The sequence below is a fragment of the Strongylocentrotus purpuratus genome, unplaced genomic scaffold (assembly GCF_000002235.5).
Source record: "Strongylocentrotus purpuratus isolate Spur 01 unplaced genomic scaffold, Spur_5.0 spur5_scaffold_3, whole genome shotgun sequence".
In the NCBI taxonomy this organism is placed as follows: Eukaryota; Metazoa; Echinodermata; class Echinoidea; order Camarodonta; family Strongylocentrotidae; genus Strongylocentrotus; species Strongylocentrotus purpuratus.
In genome coordinates, this window is record NW_022145609.1 from 13500519 (window position 1) to 13528415 (window position 27897).

At 37.9% G+C, this 27897-nt stretch overlaps 1 protein-coding gene across 4 annotated transcripts in view; it reads right to left on the reverse strand.

Moving 5' to 3' along the window:
• Positions 1-228: 228 nt before the first annotated feature.
• Positions 229-27897, reverse strand: part of LOC576532 (epidermal growth factor receptor substrate 15-like 1) — a 43829-nt gene continuing 16160 nt past the window's right edge. Inside the window, exons 8-22 of one of the 4 annotated variants that reach the window (XM_030995628.1) lie at positions 27563-27793; positions 25665-25834; positions 25034-25205; positions 23555-23719; positions 21691-21900; positions 20325-20369; positions 18695-18844; positions 17932-18117; positions 16640-16729; positions 15122-15212; positions 7779-8351; positions 7059-7132; positions 5635-6078; positions 4781-4812; positions 1518-1573 (exon numbers count right to left, since the gene is read on the reverse strand). In XM_030995628.1, coding sequence (XP_030851488.1) covers positions 4804-4812; positions 5635-6078; positions 7059-7132; positions 7779-8351; positions 15122-15212; positions 16640-16729; positions 17932-18117; positions 18695-18844; positions 20325-20369; positions 21691-21900; positions 23555-23719; positions 25034-25205; positions 25665-25834; positions 27563-27793 — 2610 coding nt within the window. In that variant the 3' untranslated portion in view covers positions 1518-1573; positions 4781-4803. Of the gene's footprint in view, positions 1574-4780; positions 4816-5634; positions 6079-7058; positions 7133-7778; positions 8352-15121; positions 15213-16639; positions 16730-17931; positions 18118-18694; positions 18845-20324; positions 20370-21690; positions 21901-23554; positions 23720-25033; positions 25206-25664; positions 25835-27562; positions 27794-27897 lie in introns of all 4 variants that reach the window. The other 3 variants (XM_030995627.1, XM_030995625.1, XM_030995626.1) reach the window with 3 other exon arrangements.

A 27897-nucleotide genomic window follows, 5' to 3' on the forward strand; every position in this document is an offset into this window, starting at 1 on the left:
CTAATCTAAGATGAGTAGTAATTTAAACAAACCTCACACCAGATAGGATGGTTAAGGCTTGTTCAGATATACGGTAAGGTAAACCACCTCAAAAAACGTACCGCTGGTTTTTCACGCCTAAACGAAGGGCAACTGCCCGTAACAAAGGTCCTGCTCATATAATTGAGCTCCGTGTTATAAGATAAAGAAAGGTGAAGTGTATTACACTTTACATCATCATTTTTTTTTAAAAAGCAGCGGTTTTGCTCCTCATATCTGAACGAGCCTTTTAATAGGGAAGAAAGCACAATCTCTACAGATAAATATCAACAAGACTACAGAAAAAAGAGTTAAACAGCCCCCTTTGGTAAGAGGGAATATAATGATCTATAAGTGGCCTTTAATACATCATTTAGATAGCATCTTAATTGATCCATGGAGAGTGAACACAAAATTAAATGGGGGATGAAATTGGACATGTCAGCGATGAAAGCATCATTGTCAGATAAGTGATCATTGATGGTCATGTCACATGACTGGTAGGGTGTCATGTGACTGGTAGGGTGTCACATGACTTCAGTGGGTTGTCACATGACTCAAAACCATACAAACTGGCGAAGAATGACTGGTAGGATGTCACATGACTGGTAGGATGTCACATGACTGGTAGGGTGTCATGACTCCAAACCATACATACTGGTCAACATTGTTTTATAACACATCTATGTCATGCTGTCACTCACTCATAAGGTTAATGATACGTGTGTAGGTCACAAAGGTGGAAACTATGATGGGATGGATGACATTCAGATGACATTGCACGAGGCTGCAGCATGCTACTCCTTATATTAAACCCAGCTCCTGCAAATCATCGTCCTGTCAGAAGAGAATCCCTTCCATGAGAGCGACAACTACAAAATCATCAGCATGAACGTCAACCTTCCATGCAGCATGACGAGTTTCCTTTATCTTCACCTTGCAGGAATCCTGCCAACGTTTTCACTTTCTTTTCATTCCTCTAAGTTTCGTACGATGAAAATCTTGATGTGTAACAAACATGCTAAATCTTGATATGTAAATCTAATCAATATCGTGAATGAGCTTGCTTTCCGTTCTTCTTTGTTTAGTAGCAGCCCATAAGCAGAAGGCAAAATTTGGGGTGCAGATCTCCGTAAGAGTCCATGACCTTGTTCCCCATTCCTTTATATTTACTATTTAAACCATTATCTTGATGAAGTGTCACAAAAAAGACAAAATGTTCATGTCTAGATTTCTTTTTCTCGAGAAGGTACACAAATAAACAGAGCACAACAATACTAGCATGTGAAAATGTTCATTAATTCGCCAATGCTAAACAGTCTGCATGTGAACATGGTGGTGTTCTCAAAGTTTTACGGTCAGGTCAGGATCATGAGGAACCCAGAGCATCATGCTATGCCTCTGACGAACCCACTTCATCCTGACTTAGCTGTAGCGCCCTCTTAAGGTCATTCTCCTCCTGAATGGCAAGTTGTTTTTGTCTTTCTTCTTCCTTTTGTGCTTCTTTGACGGCCCACACCAGTTGGTCGTCCTCACTTAATGCTTTTCCTTCAAACTGAAACAAAACAAGAAACAATAACCAATTAGACCTTCCTTTAGACATGAATACTCTCACATTTGAAATTTGAAAAATTTGAATACATGCATTGATTTAAAAATCATCAACAAGCAGGTATTTGCATAAATGCCAGAAAAATCATCAGATTATCACAGAACTTGCAATGGTAACTACATGTACTCGCTTCAGCGAGGAAACAATTCAAATAATAGCTGCTTTTCCTATCAATATGACGTTTCGGGCTAGTACATGTATGTGTATTTACATGTATACTTACTTTCATACATTACTCCTCTTCAAATTAGCATTGCATAAATTTGTTTTAAGAATGCAGGCTTGAATTCATGCAAATGATCTAATTTAGAGCATTTTTCTTCATCCATTTAACTATTACTATTAAACTCACAACTTGAATGTGTTCAGTACCAAATTTCATGCTATATCTAGTGAGCAAGGCTCTAAACTAATTCAATATGCACTTTCTTCTACTTTTTTCCTTCTACATGTTCAATGTAAGCTTCATGGTTTCATGCCAATACTAATGCAATTCATCTATTTCATCCATTTTACTATCACTGCCAAAATGATAGTTTTAAAGAAGTAAACAAAGGACTGATGTGTAATCTGTAAATCATGTGATTGGCAGGAAACGAGTTGCATTCTACATGTACAAGAATAAGACAATCATCAAAGATATGTTGACCCCTAAAGAGGCTGGGTTATTTTGACAATATCTGAGCTTGACAATCAAAACGATAGCTTTTTGAAGGACAAATGATCAACATAAAATGTAGATATGTGATGTACTTGTACAGTATAGTACACAATAATATAACAAAATTGTAATGAAGTTAGTTAGTTAACCCAAGAGATCTTGTTACGATTTCAATGATGCATGAGATTGTTTGTTATTGCATACAACTGTACAAATAATGGAGGGATGGTTACTTTCTATGTGGATAAGGTTGGTTTGGTATGGGACTACATATGGTGCTGTTTAAAAGTTTCTACCCATAATTGAATACACAAGATGCATTTAAAGATAAAGTTGAGTTCTGCTCATGTGATTGCATTGTGAAAGAAACGGTGTGGAATCTATCAGAAAAGGTTGATCATCTAGTATATAAGTATTTGTGTGTATTGCAAGGTTCTGGAATCATCAAAATGATAAGAAATTTGGCCAAATCTTGGCAAAGTTACACGCACTGTACACAGAATGATGTATATGGGACTACACAAGCACATGGCGAAAAAAACCTACCCCCGATTTTTACGTATTTTATGTCATATTTAGAATATGAAGGCATTTGAAGAGCCATGCTTTTCATGGAACATGTTTAATCTGACGTTCTTCCACCCTTGCATAATAACAATGATAACGCTCACAAATTATTTTTTACCTCTTCCCAGAACTCAACCTTCTCTTTAAACATGCATACAATATTCATGTAAATTCTAGATACCGGTATTTTATTCTCAATACTACTGTAGTACATGTGATACACACTTCCATGCATGTGCATGCAGCCGTGCTTTTAAGTTCTATTAAACATTTATCAATATCTAGCAAATTTTAGTCTCTAGATTAAATTCGGGCAACACTTTCTGATCTAGTTTACTATCCACAAGCACCATATCAGTGCACATGCATATTGGCTTCCAAAATCTGACACAAACCCTGGCAAAATATTTGCTCTAGTCTAGGCAGAAACTCTGTACCATTTTAATTTGAGACAGCACACATGCCTTGTATTATCAAATCAATTATGAAGACTAAATCTATATATGTTCCAACATCATCAAAAAGCAATGTGCAGTTTTGGGAATGTGTCAGGGAAACGAATGAAACTTCATTCTGACAATCAATGCAACTTGCAAAAAAGTTAACCTATTCTTTTCTTGAGAAAAGGCAAGATATTTAGACAGGATCATGGCAACAAATTTTTATTTAAACAGGGTACCGTTTTGCTTCTTTTATCCTTCTTGTCTTTCTCTACAAAAATGCCCGAATGTAAATATTTCCAGGGGGTACCTTTCTACGCAACACGTAAACTGTCTAAGTGAACATATTCAATAACTTTATCAGCTATTCCTCTTTCTTTTATTCCATTTTTTTTAGCAAGACTTATGATTATGTTGAATCATTTTATGGAGGTAACTTTACCGTTGCCATGCACTTTAATGACAGAGCTTTCTTGCACGTATTTGCATTTCATGCTGGTTGAAATTAACATTTATTTCATTCAAGTAGACACAAAGCAGTAATACAATGAAACATAGTTCCACAGTTATGTAGATGGTCTTTAAATGGGATGTATAGTACAGAATGGCTATGAAGAAACTTTTCAGTTTATTCAAAACTGTTTCATAACTTCATCTTTGAAAAGGAGAATGATAACGTACATAACGTACATGTAAACAATACGTAGAAGAACGTCTACAAATGAATGTAGGAAAAATGGGGATTTTACATTATGCTCCAAGCTGTATAGGATCAGTTAACAATTAAGATACCCTTACATTTTGTCATTTTTTTAAAAAGGCCCTAATTCAACCAGCCCACTTTTCACTCTTGAGTTATGAAAAACACAAAAAACATCAAATTTACAAGGGGTATGAAAAAGTTAGGTGTTAACGGTAGGGTTAAGGTTTGGAGTAGGGATAGTAGTGCTATGTTGGGCCATGTTTAAAGTTAGGAGTTTAACTACATGTGGTGTTAGAAATGGACTGTGAGACAATACCCCAGGGCCCCCATTTCACAAAACTTGTCATCAGTGACAGATGACAGTTTTTGTTATAAGCTAGTGAAATCCTTGCTTGTGATTGGTTATCAGCAGATTTGTCGCTGATTTTTGTCACTTGACATTGACTCGGCTTTGTGAAACGGGTCCCAGGACTGGAGCACACGTCTGGCATACATTTTCTATATAAAAACCACATGTAGCATACAGTAGAGAGAATGGTCTGTGCAGCAACATTCTTCTGCCCATTTTTCTCAACCCGACAACAGAAGGAAGAGTATACATGAATATGTATATGTGCATAATTATGTAATAAGGAAAGAATTCTAAACATGATGCATTACTGGAGCATTCTGCATGGATGTTAATAAGATAGATTAGATAGATGAACAGGTGGTTTTGGGGGGTACTCTATGTAACACATGAGGGGGGATGGATTATAAGTTATAGATGAATCTCTTGCCTTGGTTGTGGTTAATAATGGTCTCACTGCTCCTGCTGTACAAAACATTGCAGAAAGGTGCAGGAAAAATATTGTTAGAATAAAGTCAGAACCTAGCATTGTATTCAATCTACAAGATGTTATAATTATCATCATTTGACCCTCCTTCTCTCCTCCTTATATAAATGGTTGGAGAAGTGCAGGTGGATCCCTGCACCGGGGTTTCCCGCTACTCTCAAACAAATAGTGCAGTGGGTTCTTAACGTGCGAAGGTTTAGACTCTCCTCTACATGAGACCTCATTCGACATTCTATCCAAGGGATGGAGTGTTTTAAACAGTAACATAGCCGGCTTCAGTGTATTTCAATGTTAGTTCCAGCTTCCACCAAGCCATTCATTATTATAAAGCTTAGACCTGCATTTTTTGTCAGTTTACTGATCTCCAATACATTAACGAGAGCAATAACCCATTTCAGGCATAATTGTAATGGACAAATACAATAATATGAAGGTATAATTATTTTTGTTTAGTATTTCTAGTAATGAATTGATATTGTATCATTTTAAACGGTGGGAACGGCTACCTGAAGATACATGGTACTAATGTTCTTAAATTTCACTTATAAACACACATGCTATACTAGTTCACTCAGATGACAATGCATCGCTATCAGGATTAACATGCTACTGTACATACATGTACATGCTACTAGTTCAAAGTTCTTGGTTAAAAAGTCCTAATTCTAAACAATTGGTAGATGTATGAAATTACGAAGAACGTCTACAGATTACAATCTAAATGGACCTGTACTCTTACATGTTGTTAAATTTTTAGAAGGAAAATCATTTCATGTTCAGAGGGGGTGAACACTCACCTTGGCACTGCCAAAGTCAGCAAAGTTTGCAAATGGATCTGAGCCACTATCAGCTTTGCCTCCAGCACTGCCACCAAACGGATCTCCTCCCCCTGAAAACGGATCACTCCCTCCTCCACTACCACCAAAGGGATCCTTCCCAGCCCCCGAGGGGGCAAAGGGGTCATTGGAGCTGTTGACCTTGCCCCCCGCTGACCCTGTCGATGCGAAGGGGTCATTGGTGCTGGCGGAGGAGTCGGCTTTGGCAAAGGGGTCGCTGTGGGGGGTGGAGTTGGTGGTGAAAGCCTGGAAGGGGTCGCTAGCAGTGGACGTAGTACTTGGTGAGCTGGAGGCAGGCTTGGCGGTGGTGGAGGTGCTGGGCCCTCTGCTTTTCTTTGGGGGTAGCGCCGGGGTGTCCTCCTGACGACTGAAAGGATCACTGCTGAACGTATCAGTACTGGAGCTCTGAAAAGGAAGAGAGCATAAGCAAAGGTCACTAGAGGTGTTGTGGTCTAGTGGATACGTCGTTGGACTGTGAATCACAGGGTCCATGGTTCAAGTCCCGCCAAACCACCAATGTCCATTGGCAAGATATTAATCTACATTTGCCACTCTCTACCCAGGTGTTAAACGGGTACCAGTAGGAAGGAATTCCTTGAATGCTGTAAGCTGCCAAGCACAGCACTTGAGCACCATGCATGGTAGATATGTACGCTATATAAATATCCAATATTATTATCATATGATAGCCGGAAGAACTTGATTCTATTGTACAAATATTGAAACTGACAGGAGTACGGTACAAAGCAGCCAAAAAAATGCACTCCAGGGCATCGTATTACAAAGAGTTGATATCAATCGCGACTATGTACATAAGAGATATGAGACTGCAAACTTGTGATTGATTTGGATCAATCACAACTCTTTGTAAGACGGGGCCCTGGGCATCGTTACAATCGTCAAAATACAAGTTCAGTGACATCCCATTGAAAGGCGTGTTAGTTTTAATACACATGTTTCAATGGGATGTCGGCGAACTTGTCCTGACCTCCAACATAACTATCATGGTAACAGGGGCATGTAACAGTCATTATCCTTTAACACTGGAACTATGTTTAAGCAAATATCAACATTATCTAAGAGCGGCAATTATTACTAATGAATGATGTGCCAAGGCTCTGATGTGGAAGATTAAACAGGTATCAAATTTAAAGGGGTTGTAAACTGACGAGACTACGTGTCTTTCCCGTGGCCTGACTCGGAGCCAATCAGGTATAATACGACTACAGACGCAACCGCAGCAATCACGTGCGTGCAACATACGTGAAACCGAAGCATGAGGAAAACTTTTCCCCTGTATTCGTCAGTTTAAACCCCCTTTAACTATATCATCAGCTTTAACAAACTCTATGAATGACAATATCTACTAAATTAATTCCACTTACTTTGCTAAATGAGTCTTCCTTGAAGGCACTACCTCCAAATGGATCTATTGACCCAAAGGGATCACTTGTTTTAGCTATGGAAAAAAAAAAATTATCATTAAAAACAATATTTGAAGTATGATTAGCAGTGCTGGCAAGCTTGACTTTGACCTAAAATCAATCAAAAGTCACTCAAGCAAAACATGTGTATTTCTAGTTAACAACTAGAATATTCATACCTTTACCAAGTTTTGTAATTTTAAAAGTATGTGAAAAATTGATTTGTTCCGATTTATGATTCTTGAGAATGTGACAAATTAAAGCTTACATCTACAAGTATTTAACAAAGGCCATAATTCGACAAGCCACCTTTCATTCTTCAGTTACGAAAAACACAAAAAACATCAAATTTAAAAGGGTTATGAATAATTCAGTTGTTAATTCTACATGTATGTATATATATATATATGAACATTGAAAGAATGAACCAATGATTCAACTTCCTCATTGAATTAGCTTTGATTATCTTAGGGTTAAAATTCAATCACATTTATAATCTAGTTACACAATTCCATCTCTTTCCAACTCTTTGTAAGAACAAAAAACTATGGTTATTAAAATTTTGTATCACATCATATACCACATATAAGTCAAAGACCACAAATGATTAAGAAGCAATTAACACTCTCCTATAGACGCTCTACAGGTAAATATCTGCAGCCCAATATATCCAAAACTTACTCTCTGCACTGCCATTTGTTAATCCTCCTATTGATTCAGAAGCAAAGGGATCACTTCCTTTGAATGGGTCATCAGCGTTCGTTGACCCTGCAAATGGGTCACTTGCATTCGTGCTACCCGCAAACGGGTCATCGCTCTTCGTCGCCTTTGACGCAAACGGGTCACCGCTCGTTGCTGGCGATTTAGACGCAAAAGGGTCATCCCCGGTCATCGAACTTTTAGCTGCAAAGGGATCACTGTCTGTTGTTGAGCCTTTCGGAGCAAAAGGATCATTCTTATTGTCTGATGAGCTTGACCCGAAGGGGTCACCAGATTTTGATGCGAATAGATCGCCGCCTACAAACGGATCCTTCGCTGCCGTCGATCCTCCAAACGGGTCAGTGGACCCTGGCGATGACGAAGAGAAAGGGTCGTTGGAATTGTTTGCGGATCCGCCGCTAAAGGGGTCCTCAGAGTTTGTGGTGGTGGCTCCTGTGCCAAAGGGATCACTCTTGAAAGGGTCTCCGCCAAATGGGTTGGCCTGGAAGGCCTCGCTCTTGAAGGGATCTCCTCCTTCGGATTTGAAAGGATCAGCTGTTGAGAAAAAAACAATGAATATCAATAGCATGCTGTGAAAAATCTTATGCAAGATGTTCATGAAGAAAAAATGTTCTTTTAAACATTAACGACCCAGTATGCCTGCCAGCCAGTAGTTGTATTTGGTACACAAATCTACTGAACTACAAGTACTTCAAGTTAAACCTATACACCTTAGCATTTTGATATTAACTGTATTCCTCACTATATCACAACGTGTGTGATGTTGAAGTCTGACCAGGCACACAAGCCTGTCAATTAAAATTACATTATGTCATGCCATGCATTGAAAGATATGTTCCATACTGGAAAATGAATTTGGTGTAGAAAAATAATAGAACTGGAGACTTACAGTTAGGGGAGCCTTCCAAAGTTGCGACTGTGCCCGGACGCGTCGGGGCGCGATGAATAGAACAGTCGCGTCTCAAGAGACGCATTGAGGCGCAAAGGGGCGCGAAGGGGCGCAATAGTCACCCTCATCTGATTCTTGCATATGAAAAGAAACTGTCTATTGTTGGTATAAACCCCGCTCTATTCTTCTTGCGCCCTTTTGCGCCCTACCAGGCGATGGAAGATTATCTTTCGCGTCATTGTTCTCGCTCGGGATGCGCGGTACAGCTTAAACTTGATATATAGCAAGTATTTGTCGGCCAAAGCCTGTCTTCCCCTCCTCCGGTTCTCGTTCTGATAAACATTCCATTGTTTGTAAAAACTTGATGTATTCTTCTCGCGTCGCGATCTATTCTTCTCGCGCCGTTTTGCGTCGTAACGGGCGGGGTATCATCTTTCCAATCATTGTGGAAGCTTTGCGATGTACATTGCTACAACACAGCATGAACTTGTCTGGTGGGAGCGTCTTTGTTTCGGGGGGCAATCAACACACATTTTATTTTTGTTGGGTTTAATACGCCTCCTTTTAGTTTTTGTGACGACTGTATGAAATGTGAAATAAAGATGACTATGTACGATTAATGGCTGTTTAATTGCGAGCTTGATTGTCCCCAACAACAAAAAAATAAAAGGCGAATGATGTGAATGAATACATGTATGCGGTTATAGTCGGCAAATTGATTACTGTTTAGGACGCTTGTTATGTTTGTAATTTGAATGATTATCAATATATTTGTATAATTCCCACATCGCGCTATTATTCTAGCGTCCTAATAATGGACAAAGGAATTATCTTTCTCTCCCGTCATTCATATTCACGCTACGCGTTGCCACAGCCTGAGCTTGGAAGAATATATATTTTGTCAGTAAAATCCTCCTTTTTTCTTCTTCTCCTCCCTTGACTTGGTTCTAATGAATTGAAGGTTTGCGTATTAGGGATAAGGAGGATAACATCAAACAAAAGATCTACTCAAGATGACGCTCTTTTCATTTCAACTCGCTGTTTGATAAAGTAGAGTTCTGTATGGAGCGAATACAAAAGAAAAGTTCGCTCTAAAGGAAAAAACATAAAATGCTGTGGCAGGATATCACGCCAGAGATTTGCCTTCGAAAATTGCCCGTCCATAATGCGTTTTAAATCATAATAATTCCATAGCTCTTTTTAAAAGTGGAATGAATAGAAAAAAGAGTCTAGGAACTATATCGAGATTATAAAACATGTGTGTCATGAAGATGTAAACAAAAAGCGTAGCTTGATGGCGATAAAGTTGAGCAGCAAATGGAAATGCCATACAAAACATTAAGCAGTTCATGGTGATAATTTATCATTCGACTTCTACTTTGCGCTATATGTACTAAATGATCGCAAAACGGGCAGGGACACAAATACAAACATCGAGTTCTGCTCTAACATTCGAATCATTTATTCGTAGATTTGTATAATTAAGTGGCGAAAGTGAAATTTTGAAATCATACTGCACAGATACAAAAACATACCAAACATGTTTTGATTCTTAATCCAAAAAAAAAAAAAAAAAAAAAAAAAAAAAACACGCAAATTTTAAAAGATCTTTTTAAAAGGAGGGAGGCGCTTGAGCCCAGTGGTAGAGCAGAGCAGCTCGTAACCGGGAGCTCCCTGGTTAGAAACCAAGTCGATATGCTAGTGCCCTTTGGTAAGGCATAACTCAACATTACATTTCGTTCGGAGAGGTCTTAAAGCCGCCGGTCCCCTATTTGCCTAATTCAGAGCATATGCTTCATGTAGCAGTCAGGTAAAAAAAAAAGCAAACGGTACAGGAAGCTACCTTTTATGGATAGGCCTAAATTGAGGTTTGACTTAACTAGGGAGAAGAAGGATAACATCAAACAAAAGATCTACTCATGATGACGCTCTTTTCATTTCACCTCGCTTTAAGATAAAGTAGAGTTCTATGGAACGAATACAAAAGAAAAGTTCGAATGCTGTGGCAGGATTTCACGCGGCCGAGCAAGGCTATTGTTTGATCGCTATAATTGTCCGACTTGCTATAGATTCTTGTTTAGGTACACTATTAAGGCTGCGTATTATGTGTGTGTGTGTGTGTGTGTGTGTGTGTGTGTGTGAGTGTGTGTGTGTGAGGGAGGGGGCGGCGAAGTGAACGGCCGGACGTAAATGGCAGAGGCCCATCAGGAGGGCTCCGCTCGCTAGTTATAAGGACCGCTATTCATTGGACAACTATTCATGAAGACCGCTATTTGTAATTTTAGAACATGGTCATTATGCATAAGGGTCATGAATTCGTAATACGATATCCCCCTCCCCAAAACTAAATAAATAAATAGAAAACTAATGATGCTATAACAAATAATGCCCGGTAATTGGTGATAGCCGCCTATGAGCGGAACAATGGGCGCACCAACTATTAGCTGCTCAACGAGCTGTCTTTTGTCATTGCGTTGCAATAACAATGTCCTTGTAAAAGTTACATGTACTATAATATCCGTATGCTATATAACACCCAATGTGAACATGACGTGTTCAGGCCTTATAACTAAATACAGTGCACCAATTTATGCAGTGCACGTTAAAACAAGAGACTTTACTAGCGCTAGCTAACAAATATGAAACGTCAAAACCTCACGGGCAATTGATGACAACAAATTGTTACGACAAATGCCACCACCAATACAGTTTCTTCGCGAAGAAATATTCAATCAAATTTCATGTTTGGAACATATATAGGCGATTTCGAATGGTTCGAGGTGAAAATAACGAATATCGTGTCCGATAAACACTCCTTCTTTCTTCAAGGTCCCATACGATTCAAACATAATTTACAATGTTTATTTGCAAATAATAATCTCTCTGGGAGTATATCGATTTCCCCGATAATGCAGATATTCGTTTTTTTCGTAAAATTAGTTTTATAATTTTGCTCCAGTGTTCCTTATGATTCGAGCAGAATTTTGGTGAGTGCATTTCGAAAAAGAGCGTCTTCCATCTACCGAAACGTTTTGATAATGCAGGCTCCCGACAATACGATTATCATTTCTGTAATATCTTTAATTTGCAGATGTTTGTTCGTTTCGTATGACATATTTATAAACGCCCTATAATCTTATTTCAAGCAGAATCTTACAATGTCTTTGATTATAAGTATCATTTTGAAATCACGGTGTTAAAATACAATAGCTGATTTTGCGAAGATTTAGAGAACCTACGTTTCTATTCTTTAAATCGATCTTGCATGAGAATGAACAGATTGATGATATAGATGTATGACCTATTTTGATCGGATGACAGAACAAAATAATGCAATATGAAACAATAATGTGCCAAAACATACAGAAAGAATACAATTATACATATCGTTTCTGTTTTGTTCGTGAACAAATTAATATAATTGAAGTATTGAACACATTGATGAACAGAAATGAACAATCATGCCAACGTCAATGCCTAAAACACTTCGATGTTGGGAGGGAAATTAACAATCAGAATAAGAATCTAAATCAATGTCATGTACGTAAAATAATAATGAAACAAATCAGTAGCCAAAGCGAAAATTTTAGAGTCAAATCTTTCAAGACGAGAGCGGACACACACGCGGGGATTACATGAATAACTAATGCATTGGAACGGGCGCGAAAGCTTTTCAAAGTTAAGCTCCCATTCACAAATTCACAATTCACAAAGAGCGCTTCGCCGTTAAGCGCACCGCCATCCCCCCCCCCCCCCCCCCCACTGAGTGTTATGTAGGGTACGCATATGCATGTTCCCTCCTTTTGAAAACAGCCCCCTAAGTCCGGTGTGTAAAGTCAATACGGGCCGGACTTTTGTGTACTAGACGAGCCGGACTTTGGTGCGTGAAAAGTACCCCTTTATAACAATAAGTCTCCAAACAATAGCCAGATTTGAAATTGATATTGTGAGCATGTGCTTAAATAATTATATCGGGATTTCCTGGTTATATTGAAGACGTGGGCTAATATTGTGTACATGTGTGCCCAGTATTTCTCCCTGATTGTTCGACCAACATTAAATTGCTTTTGTCCAGCTGACTTTTCTATAGGCTTTTCTACCCTCGGCGCTGAAGGGCAGTGGCGGATCCATGGGGGGGGGGGGGGGGTTATTTTTTTTTTACCTTTTCTGGGGTTTGCCCCCCCCCCCCTGGCGCTCAAGGGGGGGGGGGGGTGCAAATTTTAAAATTTTCGAGGGCCAACAAAAAAATGTGCTCACTACCCCCCCCCCCCCCCCACTGAGCGACTTTTCGGCCGGCGCGATTTTCAAATTTTCGGGAGCAAAAAAAAAAAAATTGTGCTCACTACCCCCTCCCCCCCCCCCCCCCCCCCCCCAACTAAGCGACTTTTCGGCCGGCGCGATTTTCACATTTTCAAGAGCAAAAAACAAAATTGGGCGCCCTCCCCTAAGAAATCCTGGATCCGCGCCTGCTAAAGGGATTGCGGAAAATTTAAACACTATTTGTGTTTCGTGATGACCCAGTAGAAGAAGAATAAGGGCTAGCCCCCCCCCCCACCCCTAAAGAAAAAATGGCCCGAAACAACGCAATCATTATACATTCCGTCTACTACTTGATACCAACACGCGCATGATGGATCATTATTTAGACAGCTAGTGAGACAGTTCTGTTACGAGAAGCAATTGAACGAATTGCCATGGCTTGTATTATTTGTTTTAGAACGCACTACGCTCTTTCGATACCACGTGGCCCCAATTAAGCACAATATATACCTATTTCAGTTCTTCTCAACAATGACCTAGATCTAAAACTGGCCGCGGCTGTAACCCCCCCCCCCCCCCTTCTTCGTAAAGAAATATTCGTTAAAATTCTTTGGAACAGAATGATAAACTAATTTCTTCTTGAGATATGTTCGAGGTGAAATTTCAAACATTATTTCCTGGTAACGCTCTTCTTTTTTGATGCATGTTCTATTCTTACGATTTAGGCATAATTTACTATGTTGATTTGCAATTGATAATCTCCCTGGGAGTTTTGCGATATCCCCGATGATACGGGTACAGTGTATTTAATTTTGTTCGTAACATCAGTGTTTTGCAAAGAAAGAACATTCTGGAAATGAGCGTCTTCCTTCTAACGAAACATATTAATGATGTTCCCGACAATACGGATATCATATGCATAAACAAAAATCGTAATACAGATAAAACGCTTTTTAAATCAAATTCAAGGAGAAACTACGACATTCTAAGTATCATTTTCAACATCAAGGATTTAAAAATACTAAAAAATCTAATTTTAAGAAGATTCAAAGGATCTATGTATTGAAATAACAGACTGATGATATAATTATATGATTTATAATGATCATACGACAGAACTGTTTACAAGATGCAACGAAAATTAAAGAAAACAAAACATGCGATAACATCGCTAGAGGAAATATACACAATTTTAATGTAATATGAATCAAATAAAGTGTCAAAACATGCACGAGGAAAACAATGTCAGAGAGAGTGGGGTAAGTATAAAATAAGTTGTTTTTGTCGTGAACAAATCAATTTGTATTAAAATTAATATACTGAACACAATCATGAACAGAACAGGAGGAGTTGAAATAATAAACAATCATGCCAACGTTAACGCCTACAGAACTCCGATGTTGAGAGGAAAATAAACAATCAGAACAAACATTGTAACCAATGTCATGTACGTAAAATAATATTAAAACAAATCAGTAGCCAAAGTAATGCTTTTCAGAGTCAAATCTCTCAAGACGAGAGCGACACACAAGCAGGCACTATACATGAATAACTAATGCGCCGGACCGGGCGCGAAAGGGCGCAAAAGCTATTCAAAGTTTAAGCTCCCATTCACAAGTGTCAAGTGCTTCACCGGGGCGCGCCCCGGCGGGGTAATTTCGTAACAATGAGACTCCAAACAATAGCCAGATTTTAATGAGCTGGGAACCATCTGAAGTCCTCTCGTATCCGACGCAAAAAGGCGCAAATGGGCGCAATAAGGCGCCTCCTTTGTTCTCATATCCTGCTCTGCGCCCCGACGCGTCGCGGCACAGTCGCAACTTTGGAAGGCTCCCCTTACAGGGGAGTGTTTCTCAAAGACTAATTCGACTTTAAGTTGGACTTAACTATGGCAGGCGGTTCATGCAACTGGTCGCTCTCACTATTGGGCTCTCGATTATGATCTTTAGACGATATTTTTTCCTTCAATAATGAACTATCAATAACAAATTCAGTAGATTTGTGACCACAATATATGTCCCTTGAGAAACCAATGCCAGGAATGGTTAGAGGAACTAAGGCACGAATGGCCTGCCATAGTGAAGTCCAACTTAAAGTTGATCTTAGTCTTTGTGAAACACCCCCCAGATCTCTTTACATCAAGAAGGATACTTACAGTCTTTGAAAGGGTCTTCAGCTTGGAAGGGATCTGAGGATGTCACGTCTCCCATGCCAGCAAATGGGTCCTTAGACTTGAAAGGATCATCCTGTACATTAAATCAAAATAGAATGTAAATGTTATCACTGGATGATGAGATTTTGCATTAAGTGTGTTCTTGTGAGCTCTAATAAGCTCCCAAGAATATAATTATACAACTAAAAGGAAATTTCCTTTCCCAAGAAGATTTGTTGTCACCTTTTATGATATTCAATCATCACACTGTAACCTTTTAAGTAAAGCCACATTTCATTTTTCACATGAACATTTAATTTTTAAGGACTTTCCCCCAAAGTAAAGATAGATAGGTCCTGTATATCAGAAGCAAGTCTTGGAAATATCTGTAGTTTACAAGATACATGCAACTATCATTAAAAAATATTTCTGACCATTTAGGTGGTTTGAAGGTTCAAAAGGATGGTACAATAGTAGATGCTGAAAACAGAAAGAACACCCTCTGTTCAGGAAAATGGATTCAATCATAATTTTTTTTTAAATTGCACTTGTTTTAAAGACACATAGAAGTGGGCTCTCAAGGGGAATTTGACACCGTTTGGGTGTTTACCCAATAACAGGGGGCCGTTTCATCAACATTTGTCCGCCGACAACTGTCAGCGCTGACTAAATTTGACCAGTCAAAAGCCTGGAAAATAGTCAGTGACCATAAATTGTCGGTGAAAAAGATATTAGTTGGTGAAAACCACCGACTAATTATTCCATGAAATGCCCCCCCCCCCCCAAGGTGTGTTGTCAATCACCAGGATTAGCCTACAATTTTATAACCAACAGGCTTTATGTAATGCTCCACCGCTTTCCCAAGTCATTAACTGACATTTGCATCACCCTAAGACTCTCTGAGAGACGAGGGGGTATATCTTGATTAGCCTACGGGTTTGCTGTGTCTAGACTTGTACACCCATTAATGGTATTTCCACCAAGTCTGGTGTCAGCAAATTATAAACTTCTGCACATGGAAACCGACGACCCTCTCCCTTTAATACTTTGGCAAAATCATGATTATACACCCACATATCATAAAGCAATTGACACTACCTCTGAGATACTGTAGAAGTAAAAATATTTGCGGTTCATTAATTTTCGCGGATTGTGCATTAAGATCGGCAAGCATGAATTTCAGAACTCGCGAAAAATATAAGTATGACTTCTTATGGGAGTTTTTAACGGGCTGAATTGCATGCAATGCGAATTTAAGAAACCAGCGAATATGTTTTGGGGTTACTCAGTGCGAAAAATTAATCAAGCGAAAGTAACAGCCCTTACATTATACATGGAATGCTCCCCAGGGAGTGGAAAATGTGCATACATTGTGTGCAGGTGAGCCTGAATCCGATGACCGGGGTAATTTAATAATATATATCTGTAAAGCGCTTAGGCACATCGTTGCATCAATGTATTGAGCGCTATATAAACACAGAATATTATTATTATTATTATGAATGAGAGAGAAACTGCTACCTTATCATCAGCGGTGTCACCTGTCTTGCTGTTAACCTCTGACCCTATGCTGAATCCACTCAAGCTACTCACAGGACTACTGCTACCAGCCTACATCATAAGAGAGATAAATGTGGCTAATATTTTCATCATCATGTATTTTTAATCTTATAAACCAATTCAAGTCAGTTTCATTGTAAATGAGCTTCATAATGATAAAAACCATAATATTACTTGATAATCTTCCACATTAGGATATTGTTATTTGTATAACCCCATAATCATACTCGTCATCACTGTTCCCTTCACAACCAGACTCTCTATGACCATCATCGCCATCTTCACAACATTGTTCATATAAAGCATGGAGAACCATCTACTACATCACCATTATAGTCTTAAAACCACGATGAGCTTCATAATGATAACAAATATATTAATACTTGATTATCTTCCACATTACGTTATCATAATCATTGTAATCCCGTAATCATACTCTACATCACGGTTCTCTTTACAAAGATACTCTTTATGATCATCATCGCCATCTGCAAAACATCTTATTCATCCACATCACAGTCTTACAACCCGTTTCCATGACAAACCCCATGCATAACCTCCCGTTAATCACTATTAATGCAACCAGCATCAATGCTTCAATCTTCACAACCATAACCCACCAAAATCACTTAGCATTATGGATACTACAATTATTATCACAATTATGATGATTTCAATAGCTGTCTATTTGACTAATATGCCCCTGACACTACACATGACAGTATTGTCTGCTTCCCACACAAGATAGAAATGTATGATTTCTTGTCTTTTAAAGCCTATATGCACTAGTTCCAGGATGGATTAGACCTCCCTGCGTGGCCACTGGTAGGTGGTTATCTCATCAAATCAGCTCTCAATTAACAAAAGAAAAAGGGGATCATGGGGTACCAATGGGTACCGCTGAGGCATTTTTGGCTATGTAGTGGTAGATACAAGTAGTGCAGTCCCACTTTAACTCATATCCTGCCATAAGGATGCATGCATCTACCGTTAAAGTGCTTTGAACATGCAAGCGAGCCATTGTTTCGCTGCCTTGTGCATACTTGCACGCATTTGTAATAGCAGTTATTGTTCATTCTCATTGGACTGTGCTGTGTGTTTCACACGCACTATTCATAGTACCATCGCGTTATAAATCAGATCATCTCAAAATAAACTTGGCACAGGGGGATTTGTGGCTTGGCACAATGGGGATTAGCCCTGTGGCATGATAAGAGTTGAGGAAGTGCCTATAACTGGGACCAAGGACTTACTGTTGCCCTGCTACTGAAGATATCATCATGAGAGAGACCAAACTTGGAGTCATTGAACGATCCAAACTCATCGATCTGTGGCATGGTACCCGTTGAGTTAGCTGTGTCCATAGCCTGACTGATCTGAGACATGGTTCCATTTAACTTGGTCTTGGTATCACGCAGCGAGGATAGCTTCGTGTGGAGCTGAAAAATCACAGAAATATAATGTTAAAGTAATATTGAGAAAGATATCATCTTGGAAGCACATAGTTTAGAATGATTTCCCTTTGTGAAGATTGAAATATTTGATTTAATACTGTATAGAAATTAATCTGATGATAATAGAAAACTTCTTTCAAATTATGAAAGTGTTATTATATTCTAATTTTTAAAGAATGAAGATGTGAATAGAATACTTTTAATTCTTATATACAGTATCTTACAAGAAAATAAGAGAATAAAAATGAAGAGAAAGATAGATAGGAAGCAATTGAGCAAGATAGTATGAGAGAGAAAGAGTAAGACAGAGAATGAAAAAGATGCAGACATGGGAAGACAGGAATGGGCACACAGAGAGAGGGTTGAAGAAGAGAGATATGGAGAAAAAGAGTCTAAGGGGAGACAGAATTGTGCCAACATAGATAGATGGAGAGAGAGAGAGGAGGGGGGGGGGGTATACAAAAAAAGAGGAAAAGTAAGATAAAGTGAGTGTAAGAATGAATTGGATGATAACCAGAGAGCATTACATTTTTTTTCTTTCCATGTAGGTTATTTTTTATACCTCTGTGATTTCTTGGTTTGTTTGGTTGAGGCTTTGCTCCACTGTGGTCAGCTGGGATTTCCCCGTTTCCACCTGCTGCTCAAGCTGCTGCTCCTCCTTCCTCAGAGTGATCAGCTCTGTCTGTGCTGTCTTCAGTTCTTCTTCCTGGGCCTGGGAGCAGCGAATCACCATTACATGACACATCATAGACACACACACGCAACCACAATCACAAAGAACATACACACAATCACACAGAACATACACACAAGTGATCACACACGCGTGATCATTTACGGTACATATCATCATACAAAGAAAAGGGAATAAAAAAAAAAGAAAGATAATTAGCATACAATATGATCATGTGAGCTTCTCTCTGCAGATCTACTAATGATGCACATCAATTGCAATTGTTTGGTAAGAAGAGGCTTTCGTTTTATGATTTTATAAATGATTTGATGAGGGTTTCACTTTCATCCCATAATCACTGTAGCACAGATATCCACGCATCATACCTTTGCAATTGATATCGTGATTTTGTATTATCTCATGCTTTCTAAAATAGAGTTTTGTTGAAGTTTGATGGTTGAAAAAAAGAACAAGATCAATCAAATCCTTTGTTATAACTACTTAATCAATAAGTCCAAACAACAATTTGTTCTTTCATAGAATACATTTATAATATTTTGGATTTTAGATTTTTTCTGGTGTAGATTTTGACAGTAGGGCAATTCCACGGTAACGGAAGGACACTCAGACAAGATTTTTGAACTTCAGGTTCATACTAAAAGAAATGTTTTATTAGTATGTATTAAACTATGGGGAACAAAATGTGTTTCAGTCAAGTGGAAAGCTTCATCAACTTCACAAAGTTTGGATAAACACTAATTAACTGGAAAAACCATGTCCATTTTTATGTCCTTCCGTTACCGAGATAATTAATATGCACATTCTTAAACTACTTAACTATAATGACAATTTTTTTTGGGAGAATTAAAGGCACTTATATAGGTATTATATCTGTACTGTTTCACATCTTATACTAATAAAACAGTTCTTTTAGTATGAACCTGAAGTTCAAAAATCTTGTCTGAGTGTCCTTCCGTTACCGTGGAATTGCCCAGTAGCTACCACTTGTTCCAATCAAATTTCTTTCATTATAACAAAAGCCTCTCCTTACGTAAACACATTGAAAGTCTAAAGCCTGTCCTGTGTTCTACTAATATTGAAACTTGAAACTGGGTTTAAACTGGGTCTAAAGTAAACTTAACACATCAGTCACACCAATGACTTCCAGACATCAGAATTCCAACAGACAACACAAATTGTTTTGTTATTTTGAATGGCCAAGAATCAGTTTCGTTTGGAGTCCAAGTAGAGTCGGTTTGGCAGTGAGTGTGATAAAGAACAAATAAAGTTTGACCAGGGTCTGCATTTTCCCTCTGTTAAACAAGACTCAAGACTCAGTGTTAAGTTACATTGAATTAGTTGAATACGGACTCGAGACATACAATGTGTGTCTATACGATTCCAAATGATGAGCATCTGTAACGCGAGCATCTCTGAGACATGCCTTGCATGCATACTAGTCATTCATACATGCTGCCCTATGATCTCTCTTGATCACGGTGGATCGCATGCCTGTTACCTTGACAATAGCTTTCTTCGCTTCTTCACCCTTGAGCTTTTTCTTCTAAAAAGTAAAGAATTAGTAAGATGGAGAAGGTCTATGATTGGGGCAGGATGGGCGGAGGTTGGAATGTGATTTCATTGGCATTGTAATATAGGGATAACGGTCAAAGGTCAATTACAAGCATTACGGAAGGTTATATTTTGGCCATTCATTATTAAACAAAGCTTTTTAAATTTCAATAATTTATAAATATGATGAATGGTTGACAGTAAACTCAGATGGTGTTGAAAGTACCTCATATTATTTTATATTTCACATTATCTATTGAAAATTCCCTGGAAATTTTTGTAGCACTTGGAATTGACCCAAAGGGACTATGTGTATAAGAATGAAATGAAGTTTGGGGCACGGTTTTGAATGTTACTGTGTTTGATACTGCACTCTGATGCAAGGTACATGTTAAACAAGGTTAAAAAGTTATTTTTGTAAATTTTCTACAAAGAGATTTAGTGATCTAGCACATCATGTGAGTATGGGATTGGGATAAGAACTTATTAGAATGAAAGGTTTATGAAAGCATTAAATGCTAGCATTAATAACAATTAACTATTTCCTTTCAATACAAAAAATGATTAGTTTGGTAAAAACTGTTATAAATGATCTCCTTACTTTTAGCAAACATTAAATTATATTGTTTTTCAATGCTATTGTAAGATACCAGTTAAAATTGGCATGCCAATAAAACTGGTGACAATGGAATGAGACAACAAAGTACACTTCCATAAACTCTTGTATATATTACACCAAAAACAAACACTGCAAAGGTATCCCCAAATCTACCTTTCATTATCAGCCATTCTTTTGGTAACAAATAAAAATACATGTGCACTCATGATAAAACAATGATTGGGTAAATACAGTGGTTGTGCAAGCAACAATTTTTTTTTTCAAGGACTATAAGAGTAGAGAACACGGAACCAACTTAGGTACACAAATGACTTAGGCCTGTTTAAAAAAAAAACAATAGAATACAACGTCATTACATTCTGATTCATTGTCATTGTATTATTGTAATTTACTTTCTATTGACTATTAAAAGTGTCTCTTATATACGTTTCAATTTAAACCTGTACATTAAGTAGATGTAAATTTGCTTTATATTGAAAATGATCTTTTAATTCTATATTGCTATAAACTTATAACCTGAAGTATATCAAAATGTACAGAATGTGTAGTTGGCTTTCTTTTATTGAATAGATGTATGTCCACAATGATGCCACTCCCTCATAACTGCACCAGGAGTGTCAATTTTGACAGACATTGGCGCATTTCAAATGTTCACTACTATTAATATTATTAGACAATAAAGTCTGTGACCCACCTTGACGTTGCTCTGTTGTGAACTGATCTGTCCTCTCAATGAGTCTACGCTCTTCTGGACCTCTTGACACTGGGACTGGACCTCTGTGAGTAGACCCTCTAATTTGGTCTTCTGCTGGTCTAGATCATCTAGTCTTCTCTGGGCCTCTGATTTCTGGTTTTCTAGCTGCTTGACCTGGGCAGAGGATTTGTCCAGCTCTGTCTGGAGACCCTGGTATCAAAATCAGAAATATAATATTGAGGGTTCAGTGACACAAAGACGTAACTCCATATTTTTCCAAAAGGAGTATATGATATCAAAATGTTCAATAAAATGTGGGCTTTCCAGAAACACAAAGACTTAACTACACCCAACACCCAATTGAAGACAATGGTTAGTGAAACATAGACTTAACTCCTTAAGGCCCAAGTGCTCAGTGACACATAAACCACTTTTTCTCATAATAGCAAAAATGGAGTGAAGTCTTTGTGTCTGACAGACACTGAACCCTCGATATATACTCATATTTCATTCAAAATTTTCAACAAATATGTATTAGATGATAGAGAAATAAAGAAGTTCAGATAGAAAGGAAGAGGTTTATAAAAGGGGTTAAGAGAAAAAGAAAACTGGAATAAATCAAATAATAGTAAAACAAAATTTTGGATGATCTTGCCATTTGATCACTGACCAGATGAACATACATACATGTACATGTTATATATCCTACAAAACTAAAGAAAGGATGTCTCTTATTAAATCTTTTGACAATTCAAATCGATTGAAAATTCCCTGATAAAACAGAATGCTCCGGTTGCCATTTTGTTATAGGATTGGTTGATATCAAACTGCAAGATCACTCGTTTGAAACACTTGCATTATTGCACAAAGCAATAGGATGGAAGGATTATTTTGTTCAACACAGTGGCTTTGCACATTTTTCCCGTTTCCGGTCTTGATTAGCTCCATGACAACCGTTTTACAACCGGTACAGACACATTTTGCACTGGAAATAGTGAAATAATCTTGAAGCCTGTGGTATATCTATCCCATGATAAGTACAACATGGTCCAGGGAGGTTATTTGTGTGGCATACAAAGACTTAAAGGGATCCGGTAACTTTGTTTCAGATTCTGAAAAAAAATGCTGGATTTAGCTCATGCTGCAATGATAATCATAAACCTTTAGGTCAGTCAGGAACCCCATGACTTTTACAAGCTGATCTGCTGTCTGATTATCAAGATATTTATGATTGGAATTACAAATTTTGAAAACAGTTTGCCAAACGGTTTTCAAAACACTCGGTCTAGTGGGAAAAACGAGTATGGTAAAACCGGTCACTGAAAGATTTTTACTTTTTTGAGGCATTTCTTGATCATTTTGAGCCCGCAATTTTTTTAGGGTTTCAATATTACACCATATCACAGACACTGATAACACGTAGGGCCATGTATCTCAGATTCAACATATTTAAACAATCCATTTAAAGGGATCCGGTAACTTCGTCTCAGATTCTGAAACAAAATCCTGGATTTAGCTCATGCTGCAATGATAATTATAAACCTTTAGGTCAGTCAGGAACCCCATGAATTTTACAAGCCGATCGGCTGTCTGATTATCAAGATATTTAAGATTGCAAATCGAAACCAAATTTTGCGTTTGTCAAACGGTTTTCATAACACTACAGTCTATTGGGGAGACGAGTATGGTAAGACCGGTCACCCAAAGATTTTTAATTATTCTTGACCATTTTCAAGCGCAATTTTTTTTAGGGCTTCAATAATATACCATATTACAGACATTGATAACACGTAGGGCCATGTATCTCAGATTTAACATTGTTAAACGATGCCTTTATCAGAAAGGGTCAAATTTATTGACCAACCTGAACTTCCATGTTCTTCATCTTAATGAGCTCCTCTTTCTTCTGTATATCCGTCTGGAGCTGGCCCTTCTCCTTGCCGAGGATATCGATCTCCTTACTGATAGCGTCAAGCTCCTTGATAGCTGAGAAGTCTCCTGGGGCTCCTCCGGGGATCGATCCCAATTCCTGCATGACAAACAGTCAGACCAATAGGGTAATATGTAACCAAATAGGCCCTTTTTCGTATTGTAATCAAATCGGGTGCTGATTCTAACGATCAGAGAGAGACAGAAGAAATGGCTTGGACACATAATGCGACATGATGATGATGGCTTGATGATCAGAGTCATAGAAGGTTGTCTACATGGAAAGAAGAAGCGGGGAAGACCTCGTAAAGGTTTTCTAGATGATTTAATCGCAGAATGTGGAGTAACAGGATATGAAATGCTGAAACGCATGGCTCAAGAGCGAGGTACTTGGATAGACACTTGATGTCGAATTCTGTTTGGGTCACTGAACCTGTCATACTGACAGATCACTATTGATGAACCAAATTTAATACATAAGTCTTTGTGAAGTGCCTCAATACAAATTATTTAATTCACCTGATAAGAATAATAGTACCTGGTATTTCTATAGTCAGAATGCAAACTGCATAAATTAAGTGTTGCTAGGTAGGTCAAGCCATAATGTTTGTCCTACCGTATGAAGTTCGGATTCTGTCTTTTGAAATACTATTATTCTTATCAGTGAATAAAATAATTTGTACTAAGGCACTTCACAAAGATATTATGCATTAATTTTGGCTACATTACGAAAATGGCCTATTTGTAAAGTGCCTTGATACAATTATTGCAGTCACCTGTTATTAATAATTGTATCTCAACGATCAGAATGTAAATAGCATACAGTATTTGTTGCTGGGTAGGACAAACATTATGGCCTGAATTCACAAAGGAGGTTTGTCGACAAACCTCCTTTGTGAATTCAGGGTCTATGACTTGCCCTACCTAATAGCTCACACGATATGCAGTTTGCTTTCTGACTATTGAAATACATTTATAACAGGTGAGTGAAATAATTTGCATTGAGATGTACATGTATGCATTGAGATGTATGCATTAAATTTGGTTACATTACAAAAATTACCTATTTCAATATCATCACCTCTTTAAAATAATGGCCTGAGTCACATTTTGAAAAAAATTATATTTTTGCCCAAGTCAACTCTTCATGAGGCTATCCATCTTTGGTAAATGGCATATGTGATGAATAGAACATACTCATGCTGCTTATACCCAGTTAGTATAATGGCGAAGTTAAGCATGTGAAAACATATATATATATATATATATATATATATATATATATATATATATTATTGAGAAAAAAATCAAATCTTGAAAATATGACTTTATGATATCTATATATATACACATTTCTTTTTCAACCTGACCTGAACTCCTATGAGATAGAGAGGATCTAGAGCAGTATACTTACCGCTAGTCCTGGTTCTGTCCCCCCTGGTTTAGGTCTGAATGTTGGTGGTATCATCTCGAGGGTGAGTTGATGTGGCGGCATGACGCCTGCCTTGGCTTGGTTTACTAGGTACATTGATAGAGCAAACTGATCAGGGTTTAACTGACCGGTCCGCTTGATGTCGCATAGATTCCTGTTTAAAATAATTCAAGGATGATATTAATAATATGTATCGGGGCGTGATTATTTACTATCATATTAAGTGATGATTCCAGACTAAAATATAAAATTTATTTCTAAGATTGGTTTCAAAATTTAAGAATATCTTATGTTTATACCTAATGTTTATTTGAATATCCTAATTTATATACATAACTGCATTAATTGGGACCTACATAATACAAGCTTTGCTTTTCAGTAGATCCCCCACTTTATTTAGCTTTTTCAATGTACTTATCATGCTTATGATTTATCTTTTGTTATAACTATTACCATGTATATTAAGTTCCTTTATTGTATGATTAGTTATGATTATCATTATGTATATTGTGTTCAATTATGTTACTTTCGATATAAAGTGTAAATAAATAAACTTGAAACTTGAAACTTGAATGTAATATTCTAGGATATTAGAAGAATAAGAAACACCTACCAAATATGAGCAAGTGTCTGGTGTGGCAGACCAGTTTCTAGAAGTGATGGTTTGACCTGGTCACCGTTTAGGTAACCTTTCATCTCTGTGTCAAGCTGCTTAAACAAGATGTAGCAGTTGGTGCTATCCTCTGTTGTAACTACCCAAGGAGCAGTGCTACCAGCCCCAACCTAAAAGGGATGTTAAACATCATTACATTAAGGTTAATTCCATTACATAACATTGGTAGTCAAACTCAACAGAAACTAAATACAGGCTTGATATCATAAGTCAATCACAAGCACAGATCCATCATTCAGTTTTTCAAAGTTGAATGCTGATTGTTCGATAAGAATAGTTGCGATTTATTTAGTGCCTTTTCTGCTTGATACAAAATCGCCTTGAGATATCATCCATGGGTCTGTGTTGAAGCTCAAATAAACAAGTTACCACGCAGTATATTGACAGATTCAAAACTTCATGCAAAAGTGCTCTAAATGTGGCATATCAACCAAACACTCAGAATCAGAAGATCCACTCTCTACCGGTAGTTATAATCATTGGCACCCTCTCCTTCACTTGACATAATATTCATTAGTCCCTCGATACCAACTTTACCGAGAAGCAATCTAACAACTTGATATCCATGTACAAAGAATCATGGCACTTGTGATATTCTTTATCCATCGTATTAAAAACCTTGAATAAGATAACAAATAAAGCAAATGTTGAGGGGAGCATGAGTGAAGCAAAGTTGACAATATAGGCTCTCAATCCCAATGAAGCCTTTATGTATGCATTATTCTATACAAAAAACTATGGTCACGTGAGTCCTATGCTTATACGAGTATGTATAGCTTCCCTTTTAAAACCTAATTTATGGTAAACAATATTATACAATGTATGAAAATAAATCAAATTAAATAACGACCGACAGCTCATAACAATGCCGTTTTCTAATATCCTGTGTGAAATATAAATGTGTCCCTTCGAACCCTACAAAAGCAAGGAGGCTTAGTTTTTGTTTACTTCAAACTGTTTTTTGTTTTAGTGATTCATTACTTGGATTGCTTCATTGTTTGGTTTATCTCAAATCTACACTTCCAAAGAGGAAGCGATCAGTTTAAGGAAGTTGTGACAGCACACAGCATTCCATCAAACAAGCATTCTTAAGTCCCTTCACTGTAGGTGTTGAATACTTAGCTACGGAGAAAACCAAGAGGAAGCAGATTGGAATAATAAACAAGACTTTGTAACTAAGATGGTTGGGAAGAATAAAGGAAGTAATTTGATGAAAACTGGAAGAAAAGTTACAAGAGGCATTGAGGGATAAAAGAATCCCACTGTAAAAGGCGGCGATTGCACAGAATCCAACCAATTCTGAATTGAAGTTGGCAGGCAAATGCCTGAACTGTGGAATTTTTAAATTTGATATTAATTCAGGAAATAATTATCAAAAGAATTCATGAATGAACACAAATCATAAACAAAACTGACTGAATGAAGAACAAAAATCTTAATATAAAAAGTACCCAAATTTGTAATTTTAATTCTCAATATAGGGAGATAGAGTAAAATGAATAACTTAAAGCCCCGCTGCACTGCTCATAGCTACTTGCCATCTCCAAATAATCAAACAATGCCTAATCAGTGCATGTTGGTCCCCCACGATCCGCGTTTTCTTATGTTAATTGAGAGCTCGATTTGATGAGATAATCACCTGTCAGTGACCTTGCAGGGAGGTCTAATCCCCCTGGCCAAACTAGTACAAAAACAAAACATTAATAAATCATCTCATCAATAAAGAAAGAAGAATAAGGGGCATGGGAAAGAATACAAGATAGATGAAAAGTGAAGAGGATGATAGTGACACTGATCAAGATTGAATGAAAAATGAACAAAGAACACTGAATACTGACCGTGCTTGGCTGCTGTGGGAAAGCCATTACTGATGGAGAACCGCTACGCAGGGCTGGGCTCGTAGGGGGTGGAGTCACTCTCCTGAGGGCACCGGCAGAGGGCAGCCCAGGAAGGACCGAGACGGAGCCAGGAAGGGCGGGTTTTTTCCTCTTGGAGGGTGGGATGAGTTTGTTAGGGAGAGCAGCAGGGACAGGGTCCTTCTCTAGGGCTCGGTATACAAGGTACATTGCCTGACAAGGAGGGAGGTAGAAAGGTCATTGTGATGTCAAGATAAGGACATGTAAATGCAGTTCAAGAGATCTGTACGATCAAACAGTCAGGATGGATGATTTAT